Below are 21,248 nucleotides of genomic sequence, written 5' to 3' on the forward strand. Positions count from 1 at the left end.
CTAAGAATATGTTTGACATTTGAATGCTCTTAAACAAGCTATTTTCTCCTTCAATGTGTTGGTCAGCAGGGAGCCACAAGGTGTTGTTCAAGGAATAAGTAACACTTTTCACTACTAAGGCATTCACAGTCAACATGTTCCATACTCTTCATTACCACTTGTATTTAAATAAAAAAAAAGTATTCTCTACTTTTCCTTTATGGCAAGGCTTGGGAGTGACAGATGATCCATCAGCTTATCTGTTGATCTTTAATGACAGCATTTTGCATTCATTATTCCCTTCTTAAATCACCTTTTTTAAAAGTGGAGTAACTTATTTCCTCCTCTTGTCACCAGAGAAATTAAATGTTAGAGCATTGAGAGTGCTTGTCTAACAGAAAGATACACTGGTCACAGATTTCACAGTATCAATGAAAATTGCCTAAGAGGCAGAGCAAAACCAGGAACCCCTATCTCCTAGTCCACTACCTCTACTATCCCCTCACCAAAGAGGTCACCATATTCTGATGCTCTAACTCTACACTGAAAACTCCTCAGAGAAAAGACCAAATAACACTTCTTGATTGTGCAATGCTGAGCATTCCCCTTGGCTGCAGAGCTAAAACGTGTTAAGTGTTGGAAGGCCGCCACCTTCCTGGCTGCCAGGAGCGGGGACATTTCCTTGGGGATGCCTGGAAGTCTCAGTCTCCTCCCAGGAGCTGCAGGAGCTCTATGGAATATGGGGGCACAGACTGCACCACTGAAGGTCCTGCTGGTGCACACCAACCCAACACAGCCCAACACAACCCTGCAAACATCAGGGAGGTTCTGTGTTTGTCCTCAGCTTATGGCTGCTCACAACCAAGCCTGGGCTAAGAACCAAAAAATGCAGCACCTACATGACACAGCAGCCAATTTGCACTCTCATTTTTCAAGATTTTTTTTACAAGTTTATGAGGTTTAGGTTATAAACTTTTAAAGATATGAACACAGATGAGGAACATCAGTTGTAAAGTCGGTGAAAAATTCTAACTAAAGCAAAGAATAATTGATGCAAGGTTAATGCTGGGATGTTTTAATGTATTTGGCACAGGGAATTTAAATAAATCAGAGTAACAAACAGTATTTGCCTGTCTATCAACAGCACCTCCTAACAATAAAATTAGTTTAAATTCTGGCTAAATGTCTAAGAAATGAGTTGTTAGTTTTTGTACTTCAATGCACTTTGTTAAGTAAGCAAGTCAACACGTCTCAAGTGGAATTCAGATGTGTGCAGTAGGCTCTGCTAAAAGACAAATTCATAAACTGGTAAAAGTTGGAATTAATCATACCTTAAACACCAGCTCCCTAATTTCACATTCATTAAATAATCTTTTCCAGTCTATTATATCTAAGAACAATCCAATTATGGTACTTAAATCTCTGTGTACAGTTGCCAAAAATAAATTCCTTAGCAACGCTTCCAGTATACTCAGAAAGGTTTCTGCACCACAGGAGATTTCTGCTTCTGATTTCTACAATATTTTCAGGTTTGACACACTAATGCCTCTCATTATCCTAACAGGGCTTACCATCCTGACTTGTATTTTCTGCATCCTGCCGTCTGTAATGGCTGACAATGAGTATCTTTTAGTATTAAACCTGGCATCAACAGAACCGATTCAGAACAAGATTTACAGAAGAATCAGGCAATGCTTTTCTGACAAATGGTTATGCTCATGTTTTCTCCCTTTCTCATCCACTGAGACCTTCCTATCAATAAGGTGATGTTAGATATCTGAAGCTGCTGCACAGATACCTAAACGTGTGCAGGCTCCACATTTGTAAGATGAACTGTGACTAAGAATGACTAAGAGGCTTCTTCAAGTCTAGGTTATCAAGGGAGGAAAAAAAAATAAAAATAAAAAAGTGATTATATTTTAGAAACAAAGCCCAAAAATCCATCAGAAAATCACTTTCATTCCTTCAGTTATGAGAATGATGACTTCAGCAGCCATACCTACTTATCAGTCAGTCTTAAGTTATCAAGCATGGCTGGCATGTACATGCGTATCTCTGTAAAGCTTTAAAAATTATCCAGAATTAGATAGATTTTTGTCTTGGACCTCCTGTAGTAACCACATGAAATTATCTACAGGGCCATTAAACCATCCCGCATAGAAAATAGCAGACAGTAAACTGGTAGAGAATCAGAGAAGCCCACTGACTCTGGAATATGTCATCACTCCCTTTGGCATCCAATATGGAAAAAAGCACCAATGGGTGAATAACTATCTGAGCAGTCATTCACTCATCAGCATGCATTTGAAATTTGTTCCTAGCCTCCCTGCTATCTACTTCCAGTCCTAATTATGCAGACTACCCTACCCTGAAATTAAACTTTCCCAACTGTTACATCAATATTAAGATTCACATCTAGGAATGATATCCCCCAAATTAAGCTAATTAGGTCAAATGAAAAAACAAGACTCGTTTCAGACTGATTCGACTTGTCTTTCAAAAGAAATGTCACTCAGAATAGGCTCTGGATCAGATTCTGTGAACCCCACTCATGAAGAGTTTATTTAAGCCACTTTGAATATTCATTGTTGCATCAAAGAAGAAACCAAAGGATAGACAAGTGAATACTGTTGGGCTCTTCTGACAGGACATTCCTCCTTTTTCAGATTTTCAAGACAAGAGGTTATTTACTTTGCCCTGGTTCTCTGCTGAACTGAGCACCAGTTTTTTCCAGCTACCAAAGATACACATGTTCAAGAAGATATCCTTGGGTCATGATGAAGATACCACAGCAGCACAGCAAGGATGGAGTAAGAAGTCATTGCCTTCCTGGACTGAGGAACTGGGAGAAGGAAGCAATTATCTGGGCTACCATTCAGTAATCCTTCTGACCCATCCCTACTGGAGTCTTCACCAGAGCAGCAGTGAGCCTAAGTAAGAGAGAGGAATAAACAGCCATCCAAAAAAGCTGGCTGGCCAGGAGGGAATTCATGTGGTTTCCAGGCTATTAGGCTCCCAACAGGAGATGGACAGACAATGTCGTTGTTCTTGAGGGAGAAAAACAAACCAAGAAACCTCCAAAAACTATACTTTCCTGTTTGATCCAAGAACCACAGCTTTCTACTATAAGTTGTACCTCTTACTGCTGTTAATTTGTCTATCATTTTTTATATCCTAAAATACTGTGAGGTGTCAGGGCTTTTATCTTAAATATTTCCTAGCAGACTTGGGTTTCTTTTATACAAAAATCCATACATGTAAGGAATAGAGGTAGTTAAAATTCTTATAACTCAGGTTTTCTTTGTGATTCTCTCGAGTCATTTATGTTCAAAAACTGTGTGTGGATGCTTCTCACTGGAACTCTTTACACAAAGCAGAACAGACTTCATCTCTCATAATAGAGGTCACAACCTTAAAACTGGTGCATTGAAGATAGAATCCTCTTCATCAACTGCTCAAGAGACAGTGCTGTCTTGGGGTTTGGCCAAAGGCCAGAGAGTGAACTTGTGCAGGACCTGTAGGCCACGTGCACTCTACATTCCAAGCACGTTTCTTTGCCCATGACACTTCTGACCTAAGGAAAGCAGCAAGTGCATAAGAATAGAAGGGAAACACCAAAGCCAATGCACTGCACCATACAGTCTATAACTTCTTCCCACACCCTAAGCTCCTCTGCTTTTTAATTTAAAACCTTCCTTTTCAAAGCAGCTGCAGTATGGCTCCATGGTAGAACAGCTTTTATGATGGAAAGAGGCCCCAGAGAAGTCTGACTTCACCTACATCAGACTAGTCTGGCAGGAAGTAATAGCTCTTAGCTTTCCCTTTCCCATTTCCAGGCTTTTTTTCCTCAACTCTTCTCTATTCTTCCCTGCCTGCTTTATGCATCTCCTTGCGTTTCTTTGCTCCCTCTGCTCCTCTTACTCATTCACTATAGAGCTATGTGAACTTAATGGCATCCAGCCCACTGCCTTTGCATGGGCCTAAAATAAGACAGAGCAAGGCTGTCTGTACCAGTTCCTGCTCTTTTGTGTAAAGCAACACATGCAATTGATCTTCTGTCAGCCAACTGTTGCTCCTGATGGCACTTCACATGCTCAGTGTCCTGGGGCCAAGCAAGTTCCTTTGGTAATAAACACATCAGGAAGTGTTTCACTGCATGTTCTGATGCCTTCCCCAGTGTGGTTACCAGCACACTGCTGTGTGCCCCTGCAGCCTCACAGCTTTATAGGCTTGGTTATCTTCCGGAATCAACCAAACTCCTTGTCTGAGCTTCAGCACACCCTGTGCTGCACTGACCAAAAGCACAGACACTCCAGATACACCCAAGCTGCATCCTCCATGAGGCCAAGTCTGTAAATCAGTTCACCTGACAACCAGGACTGCAGCAGCCTGGGTCTGGGAGACTGTGGGGATCTCTGACTCCCACTGCCATTTTTTGATGGCATATGGAGGCTACACAGAAGCCGAGTGTGTTGTTCTGGAGCAGAGTGGTGGTAAATTCCATACAGAAACACTTCCAAAAACTTGTGAGAGAGAGCCCAAAACTGGCACAGCCAGTGCTTGAGTACAGCCAAGAAGCCTCAGAGCACCCAGGGGCTCCCAGGTGGAGTTTTTGCTTACTGCCCTCAGGAATATATAGTGAGGAAAATGGGATTTCCCATGAGAAAAGGATGAGTCTCAAATCTGTCTGATTAAGTGGGAGAGGAGAGGACCTGAGCTCTTATATTTAAGACATAACCAAAGCTTTAACAACAAAACCAGCTGATACATCTTTGCTCAGCTGATCAGCAGCTCCAACAGCACAATTTTACTTTCCATAAATACATGTGCAGCCATGCACATCTTAACTGGCAGCCAACTTTACATCTTCCTTTAGAGTGATATTTCTGGTTCAAAGGGTATTTCTAAGCATGGAAAAAAGTGAATCATTTTAAAATTATTTTTTTCAGCATCTATTTGCATACCTATAAATACATGAAATAAAAGCTTTTTTATCAATTTAAAGATATATATATACACACAGATAAACGAAAATTACAGTTTTATAAAGTCATTTAAATTGTTTGAATTCCGTAAAAACCTCTCAAAACTTTTAAGAGATAGAATGATCATTATAGAATCTTAAGTTTTTATTCCAGTTTAAGCATAGATGAAATCTAACACCAGAAAGCTGAGCTAGTCTGCATCACTTAAAAAATACAAATTTCCAAGCAACAGAATAAATACTCCTGTGGTCACTTGAAAAAAAGCCCTCTAAAGATTCCACCCTCCCTAATTCTGCATTCTCAGTGTCCCTCATGCAAGTTTAATTTATGCAGTAGCAGATACCCTGACAGATGGAAGCTGTATTGTAGACATGGAGATAAAATAATCCCTGAGTGAGAAGAACCAGGTTTGGTCTCAATAACACTTTACTCAACACTCCAGGTAAAATCAATTTCATTAACTTTGCTAGTTAGCATAAATATTAACTTTGCCAGTTAGCAGAAATATAACCCTTTGATTAAAGCACTGGTTCATCAGAGAATCAGACTTTTCTCACCTGGGTAATAATCCAATATAATCTCTGTTATATAATTCCTCTGCTGGGAAAATTATCTCTTCATATACTCTCTTGCAAAGCAGAGGTGCAATTCTCTGGCCTAAGGTTTTGTGCTTGTGCCATCTTGTGTCTCTTGAACCACAGGCTGGGTCACAGTAAGTTTTCAGTTCTTCAGCTTTTCAGAATGAAGATACCAAGCACCATGAAACACGTCGTTTCATGGGGCCTTTCAAATGCAACCATGGAAACTCTGCTTGCCAATGATTTAAAATAACCTAATCCTATAAAAATGCTAAATCACTCTGGCAAAGTTCCTGAAATCCCATTCCTCTGGTTATCAGCACTGAGTTATGAGGTACTGGAGCTCACCAAAGACAGAGCATGCTCTTCAGGCATCTTTCCAAGTCCTCTTGCCCTAAGTCCTGCTGCAGCCTAATTTGTGGCATGTTTCTGAGATGCTTCCAGAGAACTCAGAGGTGCAAAGGACAGAATTGCAAGGTTCAACCCATCTTTTAGGAAATACAGCGGAAAAAGCCTTCATGGCCTTTATAAAAATAGAATCTGTTTTCTGAAAGACATAGAGGATTTTTGTCTGGTTGATTCCTAGAAGTTGGGAATTTAAATAGTATTTTAAAAGTATTTTTTGCAGCAATTTAACATATAGTCCTACACCACAGGGTAAGATCTTCATCAGCTATTCTGGATAAGAGGCTGAAAGCACTTGATTTTTATCTAAGCTCACCAGCCCTGACTTCCACTGCTCCTTGAAAGATGCACTCAGCACTCAGTGCAGAAATCAATAAAGATCCCTTCCTATGGAACAGATATGCTGGGTCCCTGCTGCAGGCATTATGCAAGAGTATTTGTGCTTAAACTGTGTGGTTTTTTTGAAACAAAGCTTCAACCAACCCTCCCAAAATGAGATTCACACACTTCTGCCCCAAGGAGAGAACGTGAGGGAAAAATAAATGCAGAAATGCAGACGGCAATTATCAGTATTGAGATGGCAGCAATAAGGGCAAAGAAAGGCTCCCCACAGATCAGATGTGTGCATATATACTTGTGTGTGTATATTTAAAATAAATCTCTTCTTTTTAGAGTCTTTGTTCAACTACATTATCAAAAAAGGTTTTAAATACAAGTTTATAGGACTATTAAGGAGGTGAGTTCACGAATGTATTCCTAACAAAACACACTCTGGAAAGCTTTAATCTATGAATTGTGACAACCTTGGACAAAATGGATTTTTAATAGAATATAATGTAAACTGCCTGAAACATTGTGATAAGGAATTTTTTTTAAGTAATGCACGGAAAAAGCATGATGCACTCTGCATGAAAGGAAGAAAGATCTTAATTTAAAGCATTTTAATGAACACTCAATTTGCACAGGGAAATGTGAGAAATGGAGATGAAAAACTCCTGATAATGATAACACTGCAGAGGGGTGAAGGAGAAAGATTAGAAAAGTAAGCAAATTTGAAAAGGCTCCAGCAGATAACACTGGCTAAAAGGCATGCAGACTGTATTACAAACATGTCATAGACCAAAGCCACTCTTCTTGCAGGCAGTGTCTGTTGGTAGCTCTTATCAGAGCTGTACAATGGGGAGAAAGTACAACTGAAGTACAAAGCAGTGGAGAACAGACCCCTCTCTGGGCTAAGGGCAAGATGGGGAGTCAGAGATTCCAACACATGCAGCTCTCAGTTCCTAGGCTTTCTCACTTACACCCAACCTCCCAGAGCTGTGCCAGCCCAGCCAGCTTGCAGGACTGCCAGGGCTTTCCATCTGCTTGCAAAAAGCCCAAGGAAGGCTGCAAAACCATACTAAACTGAGCCATCTCTTCCTCATGGAAAAACTCAGAGGCTCAGGCCTCCTGGGTTTACCCACTTCTCTACTACCAGCACAAAGCCAGGCAAGCCTGAAATTACCACCAAGAGAGAAAAAAATGTCCCTCCAGAGACAGATACTATTCTGTTTACTAATAGCTTCTGGTCTGCAATAAGAGATTCATCCTGCTCTCTCACACATACATTAACTGTCTTTAATGAAGCTCCTAAAAGGAGGAACAGATGAATCAGGTATAGTGACAGTTCTGCCACATCGACCTTAACAGAAGCAAGTTCAGGTCTCTTCTCTTTTAAATGAAATAGAAGAACCTTCACAAAAACACTCAACATTCTTAAAAAGAAACAAGAGGGCCACCACTATGAGCAAAAAGACAAATTAAAGAAAAGATAGAAGTAAAATATTTACTCTAAGAACTACAATATTTGCAAATCTGGAAACGATCTTTCAGCAGTTTCTATTTGCATACTTTAATTAACCAAAAAATATTCAACTAATCTCACAAATGCAAGGGTCAAAGTATCAATTAATTTGAGATTCATTGCTTTTGTGCAATTTAACAGTTCAACACAAAGCAAAAATCAGTTTTCATAAAACTAAGTTACTGTGACAGGTATAATTTTATGGATTAGTGAAACCACGAACAAGTTTCAGCGTTCATCCCAATTTTTGTCTCACTTTAAAATTAATTGTTTCAATAGAGAGGTTCCTCTCTAATGCCAAATGATCTTAAGTTTTCTTCTAACCTCAGCATTTCACTTTCAAATGGCTGGTTTTCCACTTGGTAACAGTGACTGCAGCATTCACCAGAGAGCAGACACTGCACAACTGCCTGGATCAGCTGCCTGAGTTCATTCTGGTTGAGATTTCACTGCTGGAACCATCCTGTGTCATCCACAAGGACAGTGGTTCCCCTCCGAGCCAGCAACTCTGCTGCCTGAGCTCTTCCTCCACCAAAGGGAGGAAGACTTCTTTAACAGCTTTTGGAGGAACTGAGAAATCTTGCCAAAAAGACAAAGGATTTGGAAACAGAGCATACAGTGCCAAATCCAGCTGCCAGAGCACTGCTTTATCAGTGCAGTTGCCCAGCAAAACAATGATGGAAGATTTGATTTCCTACATCACAAACTCAGAACTTCAACTTTGATGATGTGGGGGTTTTTTTGTTGTTGTTTTTTGGGTTTTTTTGTTTGTTTGGTTTTTTTGTTTGTTTGTTTTTTAATGGGGAGGAAAGTGCCTGAACCAGCTAATGAACTGAAATGCTTGGTATTTCATGCCAGAAAGCTTTGGAGCACTTAACCAGAGATACTAAGTGGGGAGTCACCTCCCCTCATGTTATGTGTTTCCAATGCAAATGTCTGCATCCCACTCAGCTGCTTCCACTCCCTGCATCCTAACTGGAGAGAAACAGGCACTTTGCACTTCCTAGTCATCAGGCCAGTTTTACACATTCAAGAGGATTCTCACCTTAACAGTGCCTATCCATCCTTGTTGCTAAAAAGCAAACCCATGGATTGGTAGCTTTCACCCTCAGCACTTGTAGTACTGGTACCCAGAGGAACTCTTTTGTTCCCCAAATACAACTTCAGAAATTAAACAGAGCAGAAACTCTTTTTGCATTGCATATCTCAGGCAACAATCTCGTCTTGTCTAAACAACCGCTAACAATCATTTGTCTCCCTTTCATGAGCTATCAGAAAAGGATGGATGCAAAAAAACTCCTCAAATAAAAATTTTGACATAAAGGTTCGTGATTTCCTGATTATGACACAATTTCCAGCTAAATTTACTCATAGCATGCGTTAAGTACAGAGTAACTGCATGATAATGGAAGGAAATTGCTTTTATTTTAAAAAACATAATTCTGACTAACAATGTAAATTCCTCATTACTTTTGATATAGCTTGTGGGAGCATTACCAGAAGAAACATACACAGCATTCAGGAGACAGTTCACAGACACTCATTATGTTTTGCAGCACTAATGAATAACACTTAACATCTATTACTTTCATAGCTTTTCAAATAAAGACAACAGCATTCTCCTATATTGCTTCCAATTATTCTTCATGTTTCTCTACTTTAATCCATTTCTTTCTGTTGGTTCTTTGGCAACAGGAATTCTCCTGCTGCCTTGAAGGTGCACAAAAAGCAAACCTGAGCCAGGGCTAGTTGGCTGTCTCCAGTTTTCATTAGATCATCTACTTCCAAAACTCAAAAATTAAATAAAATGGAAAAAGCACTCATCAGACCACCTATAGTTTTTGCAGTGAGGCTGAGAAAGAAAAAACTACCACTATTAAAATGGCAATGCAACTCATTAAAGAAGCTCTTGTATGTCTCTCAGAGCATTTTAGCAAGGGCTCTTACCTGCTCTCTGCGTTTGGGTCGTTGTGCACACAGGTGATCGTGGCCATGCTCCTCGCACTGTCTGTCTCTTCTTGAACCCCCCACTGGTCTGCATCACTGACTCTGATGTCCAGGATCTTCACACCTGGGGCTGTCCTAATTCTGTTGGGGAACAGCAGGGAATGCCTTAGTTATAAATCTCCTACAAACGAATCCAGAGGAGGTAAACAAGGAAGGTGAAAGGAAATATTCCCTCTTTCATTAGTAATGGACTGCGTTGCAACTGGAAGTGACTCTGCTTTAAAAATATACAACAGGTCCAATCATTTTAAGGAGATGAAGTATGAGTTCCATTATGTGTAAAGCCAGTTAATTTTCAGATTGAACAATGTGGAGAGAATAAGAATGTTTTCTGCTTCAGTTGCACCAGTTTGATATAAATGAAACATATGTGACTAAGCATAAGTTGATTTAATTTGTTGGATCTGTCCTGCAATTTAAAATGGAGAATCCACAGAGCACTGTGATATAAAATACATCCTTCTTCCTGCAAACCTTTGGGAGCAAAGTGCCTTTTAATATTACAGAAATCTGCATATCTGCATGGAAAGAACATTTTCCACTGCTCAAAGACCATAATGCAGGGAGGGAGAGAAGGAACACGTTACCCTAGATCCAGGACTGAGGGATGAAACTGATTTTACCATTGTACTGGGATCTAGCAAACTGGGCATTTCAAACTCTTGAACCTTGAAAATAATATGATTTTGACATGGAAAACCTTGATTTCCAAAGCTAAGGCAGTTTAGTAGTTGGTAAGCATCACTATGATTTGGCTTTTTTAAAAATGAGCTAAAAAGAAGTCCATGCTCCAGTGGGGCTCAGTGTTAGGCACAGATTGCAAAGGAATAGGAAACAAACTGCTTTTAATAGCAGGGATTTCATTTGTGCAGCTTGACTTGTGAAACAAGCTTGGGATTTCAACAGGAGTGCTGCAAGTATGCCTGGAGAACAATTAAGCAGAAAGCAACTGCTCTAGTGCCACATTTGCCACCACTGTGACTTAATTAATTAAAAGCAAAGCCAAGAGAGACCTTATAGTTGTATAGTGGAATGAAACAGCACTGCTGAGACTTGAAGTGTTACTTAACACTGAACTGTGATGGATTTGCCCTGCTGCCTCGTGGCCAGTTGGTGTTCACATCACACTACTAAGAATTTCCTCCAGGTTCTAGCAGAGTTCATGGACTCAGATCAAAGTAACTTCAAGACTCAATGGGTGGTCTGTTCCTCTGAGAAGGAATTAATTCATCCTGCTTTTATAATATATTTTTTGCCTGTAAGGCTTTACTGACATGATGGGCCAAATCCATGCCTGGCATAACCAATCTGAAGAATAATTTTTCCTGTATGGAGAGAATTTTACTTGATACTTTTCTAATTGTTTCCTTTGTGATTCTCCACAGACATTGCTATCTGCAAACAGCATGCCTCAAAGCTTATGTGCCCTTTCCTACCATCTCCTTTTTTCAGGGGAACATTCATTTATTCTGTAGTAATTACACTGGACCAAATCATTCCTGCAAGATACACAGCTTCATTTCAGACTGACTTGTAATTTACATGAGCTAGAGAATTAGGCCTTCAGCAACAGATTCAATAATTTTTTTCATTAAGACCTACTCAACCACTCAAAAAAAACCCAAACCAAACCAAAAACCCCAAAAATCAAAACACATTTTAAATTTGCTCTTTCTTAATCAAATTGATACAGTTTAACAAGTCTGCCTCCCCAGTGCCCCTCAGTTTCCTGTGTTTTTTCTTCACAACATGCCTGGAGAACTCTAACCAACTTTCCACCCAAGTCAAAGCCCTGGTTAAACTGAAGAGCAGGAGATGCTGGGGGGAGGTCAGACAGACACAGGACATGTCGAGCAGCGACATGACAGGTCAGCTGGATTTCACCCATAATTTCAGGATTCATCAGCCTTTTTCCATCTGCCAGAAGCCTGAAGCTTATGTCCTCCTGCACAACTTTGGCATACAGACATCTTCAGCTCCACAGCATTTGCTTTCTTCTACTTGGATTCAAACTGAGCAGGTCACTTTATCCCAACAGGGATGAAAAGCAACACGGCCCAATTCCCTGCAGCACCTGAGCAGCCTTTAGCCATGCAGTACCAGTGTGCAGCTCCCTTCTTTGTGGAAGCTGAAGCTGCTGCTCCTCTTGACCTCCATCAGTACTCCCCACAAAGGTCAGGAGCCTAAAATATCCAAATCTATTTCCATTTCTGGCTGTTCCAGCCTCCCCAAACTTGTTGCACCCCAAAACACTGGCATCCCTTTTGGGACAACCCCTCAGCCATGTCTGTCTGTCTCAGCCAGAGAGCTTTGCTGTTTCTTATCTTGTGACTGAATCCAGCTGCAAGCTCCTTTCTGCCTGGCTGGGCAGCACAAGTGTCCCCTTGCCTGTCCTCTTGGCTCACCACTTGGCTTCTCCTTTAGGGTACTGTCACTTAACAGGAGGGCTTCTGGTTTTTGGCAATACTGTCATGTTGGCTGTGCCTACAGCTTCCAGTTGCTGCAGATCTCCTGTCCTGTTGGGTTAGCATCAAGTGAACATCACAAACTCTGCTCCCCAGCTACATTTTCCAAAACCATCTCAGAACACTGCATTTTAGAGAAATTTCCAGTCTAATCCCCTGTTATGCATCTGCTCTGGTGGGCTGAGACAAGATGTCATTTTGCATTTTTGGATATCAGTAGAGCCAGGAAGGTTGAAAGATGGAAAAAACTTAATTCAGCTTCTCACTTTGGAAAAAGTCAAGAAATTCAAATTCAACTCAGCCTACATATGGGAGGTTTGAGCCTGCTATTCTTCAGATATGTGATTCATATCTTTAAATCTGCCTCCAAACTCCACAGGCATAAAATTTTTTTCTAACGTTGCAGATCAAGGCTTTGAAAAAGAGGAAGAAACTCCCACCAGAGCCGACATTAACTGGAGAAAGAATGGTGAATAGCCAGAGCATGAGCCCAGGTCATGGGTTTGCTTGTTTGTTGCCCTGCTCTATGCACTAGAGGTTGCTCTATGCAACTAAGGGTTCAACTATAAGCCTGGGTGGATCATTTAGTTTTCATATAGCTCCCTTCCCCATATACAAAATATTAGGAAGTGCTCTTCCAACTGCAAGGGAGCTGTAAGGATGAATAGGACTGCTTGAGAAAAATCGGATATCCTTTAAATTTACCACCTGACAAAAAAAACCTGCCATCTCTGGCTTGAAAACATTGTAATGATCTACTGAAGTATTTCACAGAAGAATGGCCCACGTAACTGTTACCAAGACAGCTTAATTCCCTTTTAATAAAGATAATTCCAAGAGGAAGGGGGGAAAAAAAAAGAACAAAACATGAGAGCCAACTGGAAATTTGGCAAAACTGACATTTCATTTTCATTATACACTTGCTCTCTGCAAAGCAGAATTTTCAGACAGAAAACTGTCTTGTTAAAAAGCACTTGCCCACTTTTAAAACATTACAACTTACATGGCATTTTCACAGTGCAATTAGCAGAGATGTCAGAGAGACAGAGGGATAGTGAATGAGCTCACCAGACATCAGCCTGCAGCAGGGCCCCCACATCCCAGCCTATCCCCACACCTTGTATCTCAAAGGGAGTGATCACTATTTCATCATGTTACCCTCTTCTTTGGGGATAGAAGAGATCCAACAGGAATGTGACATCCTCAAGCACTCCTTTTTGACACTTATGCCCACAAGATCTTAGGAGGAGGTAGCTGGAGTGGAAGACAGGGGTGACAAAGCTCTTAGGAACAGGGAATCAATGATACAACTGCTTCCCAAGTGAATGCATCCCTGTTCTCCAGCTATAAATGTAGAATAGAGGAAGCTGCTTTCAATGGAGACTGCAGAATACATTTGGTATCCCTGGCAGCGTTTTTTTCCCTGAACAGAGTGTCCACAATTTACTTATATAAAGATGGAAACACGATAGGCTGAATGGAGCAGGGAAGCAGGAGCATCCCCCCTTCCAACTTGGAATGACCAGAAATTATTTTAAAATGCAACCCAAACCCTCGATGTATGCAACCCCATTAATTTGGCTGCTCTAAACCTCTTCTCTCAGTTGCTATAAGACAAGGAAAGGAGAAGGAATGAGTAATCACCAGGGCTGGAAAGTAACTCAAGGGCTGCAAGAGGGATTTGCACAGCTGAGCACTTGGAGGAAGTGGTACAGGGACCTCCCAGTCAATTAGCTGCAAAATCTGAAAGGTAAATGATTGCTTGCAATGCAAAACCAGCAACACACCCAGCAGCAGTAATTGGGAAGTAAAATCTTGGCAAAAGGAACTTTAAAACAGAAGCAGAAGGAAAAGATATTTAGGAAACAAAACAGGAACGTGCTCACAGCAGATGGAAAATGCTCAAAATTATGAGGAGAAAAAAAGGCTTTTTAAGAGCTATTGTAGGAATCCTCTTATGACCCCCAACCCCATTATAGGGGAAACCATGATCCAAGCTAAATCTACTCTCAATGACGTACTAATTATAACAGTTATGACAATAAATTTCATTTGTAATTTCCAACCATTTCTGTTGTCAGCTCTTCAACGTGCATTTTTAGCCCAATTAAAAATAAAATCATTATCCTTCCCCTAAAGGAAATCCAAAGCTGGAGGCCAGTTTAGTTAACTTGGTTATAATTATACTGTCTCTGCAGAGCCAGAATGAGGGCTGTTAAGTCCTGATTCCCAGGCTCACTCTTCAGCCAGACATCCCTACCTATCTTTAAGACCAAAGCAGAGCAGAGCTGAGTAATTTCAAGCCCTCACAGAGCATTTTACATGTTTGAAGAATTGCACAAATAGCAAGCAATTAGTTCTGAATGAGGTCCCTGGGGAGTTTCTAGTTAAAATACACGTGTTTTAAGATACATTAAGCCAAGCACCATAAATTAAAATAATCACTGAATTCAGACATAACATCTGGGGACTTTTGGGGTGTGGGTGAGATGAGCAGTGTTTCTGTATAGTGAGGAACAGAAGCATCCCTGTAGAAGGGAGGAGGAAGCAAGTGGAGTTTGCTGGGAGATAAAAGGAGAAGAGGGAATGTGGTTCACAGTTGCCACATCCAAGTGAATTTCAAGGTATTTGGGAGGAAGGCACAGGCAGCCAGGAGTTCATTGGTATGAATGTATGAATGGTTTCCAAAAACCATTTGGAAAACCCTGCTATAGCAGATGGAGGGCTGAGGCAGGACCAGGATTTTCCCAAGAGAGGCACCTGCCTTCTCCTTTGTGTCTTCCTAAGCTTCCTGGCCAAAATTCTCTATGGATAATCCAGAAATACGAGGAAAATAAGGTGACACAAAGTCACCCAGAAAACACATGGCAGAACCAGGAATCAGCCTAGAGATGCCAAGGAATATTTTGGTCTCTCCAGCATAAACCCACCCAACTCTTCTGCTTCTACTGTAGACCCCCTAAGAGCAGTGTGTGCTATACCAGAGACAAGACCAACCTATGGGCAAATGCACATTTAATGCTGTGGCTCACCCTGTGTGTGAAATGAGAGAGTCCCACCTAGCAGACAATCATCCTGTACAGCCCCACTTCTCCTGGAAGTCATATTTACAACAAGCCAGGGGATCAGGTCCTAAATCTTCACAAGCTAAGCAAGTGTTTATTTTCCGAAGAACTTTACTTCTTTGTTCCTCTGTATTTTAAATGACCTGTCACAGATTTATGTTCAGACTACTTCCCCATCAAATTCTCCTTAAAACAGCAACACTAGGCTAGCTGTGCTCATTCCCCCAGTTCTATACCAATGTCACTGGAAGTCAAACCAAGTGTGTAAAAATACACATCACAACACACAAACATCCCAAAATAATCCAAAGGTCACAGTTTCGTAAAGTGAAAAGTCTAGAAGCACAAATAATTTGCTGCTTTATTGAAAAGTAAAACAGGCAGCCTGTAAAGCCCTATGGAGAGGTGTGGGTAGATGGCAGAGAGGTGGCAACATGGAACAGAGGGCAACTGCATCAAATGAAAGGAAACCCCAAGGAAAAGAAATGCTAGCAGCAGGTTAAAAAAAATAGTTTAAAAATTATAAAAATTATTCCATTGACTCTCCCTTCATAACTGCCCCAAAGCTCAGAAAATAGAAATGCTAAAGATTTAGAACAATACAACCAACACTCTTCTACCCAAAAAAGTGAAGCTATCAACGTAATTTTTTTTTCAGCCCATCAAATGCTTCTAAATATTCTAAGCACCAAGCTCACTAGCATATTGGATTTTGAATAATGAAAAGAGTAAACAGGATTTTAATTTGGATTCTGACAGTAAAGTGCTTTCCATGTGATAAATTAACTATTAGGGAAGACAAATTAACACAAACTACCCTTGAGGATGATAGCTTCTGATTTTGAGGAACCTTTTACAGAAGCATGGGCAAAATAAAGCATGTTGAAAAATAGCAGATGATGATAGGGGGAGTATTTCAGCAAAAAAATCCTCCCTCCTCCTTTTCATCAGACTGTTGGTATAATTTCTGTAAAAAAGTGGAGCAGATTTTCTCAAAAGCCCAAATTTTTCTAAGAATCTCTAGATAGTCTAGGAGAGATCCTCAGCTGTTCTATATCACCAGAGTTTTATGATTTTTTTACCAGTTCTTTAATGCTGGAAAGTTAAATTTCACATCTCTGAAGCATGGTCAGGAAAGGAGGTGTTACCCCTTGTTATTTTTTTGGAAGGGGAAGACGTATCAGAAACATTTTCTAGATATAAGGATATGCTCCTAAAATCAGCAAAGAGTATGTAAGTGTCTCCAAAGGACTCTAATATTATGTTGTATTTCCAAAGCCAATGGAAAATTCCCATTTTTTTGAAAGAAGGAAGACATCTTAAAATTTCATCTTCCCATTTCAGCAGAAACTCCATTTTTCAATCTGCTTTCTTTTTTACTCAGGTAAACAGATAGAGCTTAAAAAAAAAACAGAAGAAAGGCACCCTAATTGGCTTGAAATTAAACCTATTACTTTTTATTCCTATCTATTTCTGTCACAAACCAGACCTGTCTGTATGGGCTTCTACCACTGCTATGGAAACCTGAGGGTTCTGGAGCCTTTATGTAATACAAGATGAAAAAGCAAATCTCCCACAGTGAACACTGCTTTCTTTGAAATATGTCAGCAGTGGAATTTTGTCCCTCTGGAAGAAAAAAAAGTTTACAGGCACTGGGGCAGAAAACATCAGGTCCAGTTCTATTGACTCTAGACCTTATATGAACCATTTCATTGTCTGGGCAACTTCAAAATGAGAATAAGGATCTTTACTCGTATTTGCTTAGGAATTCATCCAAGTAGGAAAAAAAGCACAATTTGTAGGGAAACCCTGTGTATTTGTATATTTAAAAATTGCACAGAGATTGCATTTCAATATATTTCTATGATTTCCCAGTGGCTACTTAAACTTACAAGTAAAAATGTTCTGTAGCAAGCAGCACTTCCTTAATAAAAGTAAAAAACAAAATTTATTTGAGTCCACTTGAAAACATTGCTGTGCCTTGGACATATAATTTACTTTAATTATAGCATAAGCAAATGTGTCTCTAGATTATGCTGAAAGCTCTTGAATTCCAGAAAACTCTGCACACCAGGAGAACAGGTCTGCCAGAACAGGCTCTCTGTCCTTTGCCTGCCTCGAGTGACATTGCCCAGAATTTGCAAATAAATACTCAGGTCCTAAAACTGGCTTGACACTTTACATTTTCCAAGTACCCAATAAACATGAATTAACCATTATTACTGTTGACCAAAAAGGGCACAGCAGCTCTTTTTCCAGGTCTAAGTGATCCTCAGCTACCAAACAAATTATAACATCCCTTTTGCATTAGGATGCACAACCAGCTCACACCTCTGCCTCCCCTGCAAGGGGAGAGATATTTTCCTTTATTTCACTGCCTCCATTCAGTTCCAGGAGTTATGTGTTGATCATTACTCAAAGAGTTTGAGAGTGCCTGCTGACATGCACCCTTAGACATCTCCAAGAATTGAAATATGTGCCCTCTCTTCTCCAGTACAACAATCTGTGCTGTACCTTCTCTGAAGAGAGAAGAGGTAAAATGCTGGAGTGGTTTTCTGTAACACATGTCTACAGAAGAAAAATCAAAGCCCACTCAGTCCCTTCAACCTTTCTTTGAGAGATGTAAAACACTCAGACTGTGTCCTTTACATCGAAACTAGTGCAATGCTATGATAGATGAAACTCTTCCTTAAAGTCTAAAAGTACACAAGAAAATGCATTATCAAGTCTGAAGGTGTCCAAAGTATTTGAACTTGGAATTCTAGCAACCCTACAGAAACACAGCTTTGAAAACCATAATGAAAAAATCAAAGTAAGTCAGAGGTTTCCTCCTGCAAAGACAAAGATACTTACAGGTTTCCTTTTATTGAAGTGCTCCTTTCAGAAGTCACTGCAAAAATGTTTGCAGCCTGAATAGAGTTCAGGCCTCCTGGCAGACAAAGAATTTTTATGAAGGGGTCATTTTTCTACCTCTACGGGGAAAAAAAACAAAAAAAACCCAAAAAAATCAATGCCCTGAAGGTCACAGTTTCTGGAAGCACCTGAACAACAACATAAAACTTTCCATCCCTCTCCCTGCAAAACTGTGTAATGAGCTCCATAGCATCAACTTGGCCAACACAGGATGGGGTTACATCAATGGTTACACCACTGAAAATACTCCATCACTGTGCCTGATGTGCTTGGAGACTCATCCATGTCCTGTAGAGAAAAAGTGTATTAAATACAATTTTACCTAATATAAGTAATTAGCTTCTCCCAGACATCAACGTATAGGATTCAGGATCAAAAGAACTTTCCTAGGGTGCTGCTGAGCACTACAGTCAGCCCTGGAGTTTGTAGTATTCTTTGCACAGTGGTATTTGGTATTGTTTGTGGTATTGTTTGTGGCACAATCCCTGAGGCTCAGGGCAAGTGGAGGTTGATGGGCTGACAACATTCTGAGATGTCTCCTCCACTCAGGAGATGAGGCTAAAAGCAAGAGGACATTAAGTAATGATCATCATTACTGAAAAATTATTTAAAACAGCGCCAGTAAAAAATAAACAAACAAACAAAAAAGAACTGAGCAATTTTTTGAAACCTGTATACACCTTTAACTTCTACTGAAACAACTCACAACCCTTGGCACATCCAACAATTGCTTAGCAGCATGAAGTGGTCTTTAAGGGATCTTTCATACATTTTTTTCATGCTTGCACAAAAAAGCAGCACAGAAAAGGTTGTTCTTAGGAACCTGACCTAAACTGTGGCAAGGACACAGTGACCTGAGCACAATGGGCAGAGTTAGAGGAGAGGGAGGGGGGGAGGAAGAAAAGTAATGAAAATCCTTCCAGAATTATAAAGGCCACAAGAACTTTGCCTGAACTAGAAGTTGTTTTTATTGGATTATTTTATGGGGTTTTATGTTGTTTAATAGAAGAAAGAAAATGGATATTATAAAATATGCAGAGCTAACTGGGCCTGCAGAGTACATTGCTGAATATTGCTAGTAATGCCCTTTCCCCTCCACTGTCAAAAAATAAAAATATCATTCTTTATATCCCTGTCACATGGAACAGTGCTCCTCTCACACGTGCCAATAAATCATCTTGGTGTGCACCTTTACCTTGAGCAGTATGTGATAGGATGGTGAATGAGGAAAGCTCAAGAAATAATCTCCCTTTCCACAAGATAGAATTCAATTTCTAGTATAGCTTAGACCAGAACTTTTCTTTGAAAGGTGGCACCATATATTACAAAAAAGCATTTTTCTGCTGCTAGTGAAAACATTAGTGAGCATTATGTGGGTTGTACTCCAGGCACCACTGACCACCAAGCAGGCAAACAATGTGAAAGTTCTGATGAGAACCAGTTCTCACACTGGGAAAAAACAAAAACGTTTTGTCCCCTGTTTTGTTTTGGTTTTTTTCTATTCTGCTTTCTTTGCTGTAAGATTTTTTTGCTAGTTACAGAAACTTTCCAAGGTTCTCCTCAAGAGTAAGCACTTCACAAGAGAATTATTCCACTCTGGCTCTCAGCCCGCATTAACCCTTTGGCCACTGTCCCAGCAGGTTTTTATCTTTGACAGTCCCAGTCTGGTTTCTTCAGATGCTGGTTCTCTAAAGATTTTTGAAGACTCTCTACAGGTAAATTAAGCTTTCAGCAAGAACTCTTTGAATCCCCCTTTGGGCCCCAGCAGGTTTGGCAAGTCCCAAGCTTTGTATCTCCTCCAAACCCAGCTAACAAAGGCTGAGCAGCAGAGGCGGCTGCAGCAAAGTCCAGAGAAAGCCTCAGAAATCATAGAATCATAGAATTGCCTGGGTTGGAAGGGACCTCAGAGATCATCAAGTCCAACCCTTGATCCACTACTGCTGCAGTTACTAGACTATGGCACTGAGTGCCACATCCAGTCTCTTTTTAAATATCTCCAGGGATGGAGAATCCACTACTTCCCTGGACAGCCCATTCCAATGCCTGATGGTGCTGAAGAGTTGCCTCCCTGCATTTGCCAGCAACGTTTCTAACCATGAAGACAAAGAGACACTTTACCCTCTCTAGATTCCCTAAAGCTCCAGGTCCCAGCTTTTTCTCTTCAGATCTCCCCAAAATATCATTTTGTGAGCTGGTGCCTGACAGATCCCAGCAGCCCCAAGAGCCTGAGATGGGCAAAGAGGTCAGGAGAATCCAGCCCTCCAGCATCAGTTGCTCCCAGTGCTGCTGCAGCTTGGAAAGCTTTCCCAGCTTTGCAAAGCTGTCAGGAAAATTTACCAGCCACAGCACAAAAATTGCTTGCCGTTTACCACACTGATTGATGGGAATGCAAGAAACTAATGGCATTTTACTTGCCTGTCAAAAGAAATTACTCACCCTGGTCCTGCAGGATTGTGGAAGGATTCTTTAATTCTTGTGGTGATTTTTAAATTAGACTCTAGTGAAGACCAGTCAGCGAGCAGCCTGCTTCATGAGGGATTCCAACTCCATATAGCACATGGGGCTGGTGCAGCAATGAAACAGAATGAAAGGCAGCTGCAAGCTGCACTTCTGACTTTTTTTAAAAAGGTTTAAAGATTTCAGGGGGGCAAATGCACTACCAGATCATTAATCTCTAACAAAGACATAAGACCTGGCACTGTGTTTAGCAAAATGTTGTGGAAATAACAGGACAAAAAGGCCACAATCAAAGATTGGAGACAACTGATCTGAGCAGTACTGGAAAATGTTCCTGTTTGGTGTGTACATGCAGAAGAGTAGAGCAGTATAGGGGGTCAATTCACTTCCTAAATCAGTAGAGTTGATAGCATCATTATTTTTGTGGCTTTCTCTTTCCTTCTTAACAGAAGTCCTAAACTTTCCTTAATCCTTTGGCATTTTTCCTTTTTCACTGCAACTGGTCTGTTCCCCACCAGGACTGCTCTATTCTGGTTTTTGAGTTAGTTTAA

At 40.5% G+C, this 21,248-nt stretch overlaps 1 protein-coding gene across 1 annotated transcript in view; it reads right to left on the bottom strand.

Annotated features, from left to right (window-relative positions):
• The window catches only part of TMEM132B (transmembrane protein 132B), a 217,246-nt gene that overhangs the window by 108,886 nt on the left and 87,112 nt on the right, over window positions 1–21,248 (bottom strand). The window contains exon 3 of the mRNA XM_071763705.1: window positions 9,738–9,878. Coding sequence (XP_071619806.1) covers window positions 9,738–9,878 — 141 coding nt within the window. The remainder of the gene's footprint in view (window positions 1–9,737; window positions 9,879–21,248) is intronic.

The sequence above is a fragment of the Heliangelus exortis genome, chromosome 19 (assembly GCF_036169615.1).
Source record: "Heliangelus exortis chromosome 19, bHelExo1.hap1, whole genome shotgun sequence".
NCBI classification, from domain to species: domain Eukaryota; kingdom Metazoa; phylum Chordata; class Aves; order Apodiformes; family Trochilidae; genus Heliangelus; species Heliangelus exortis.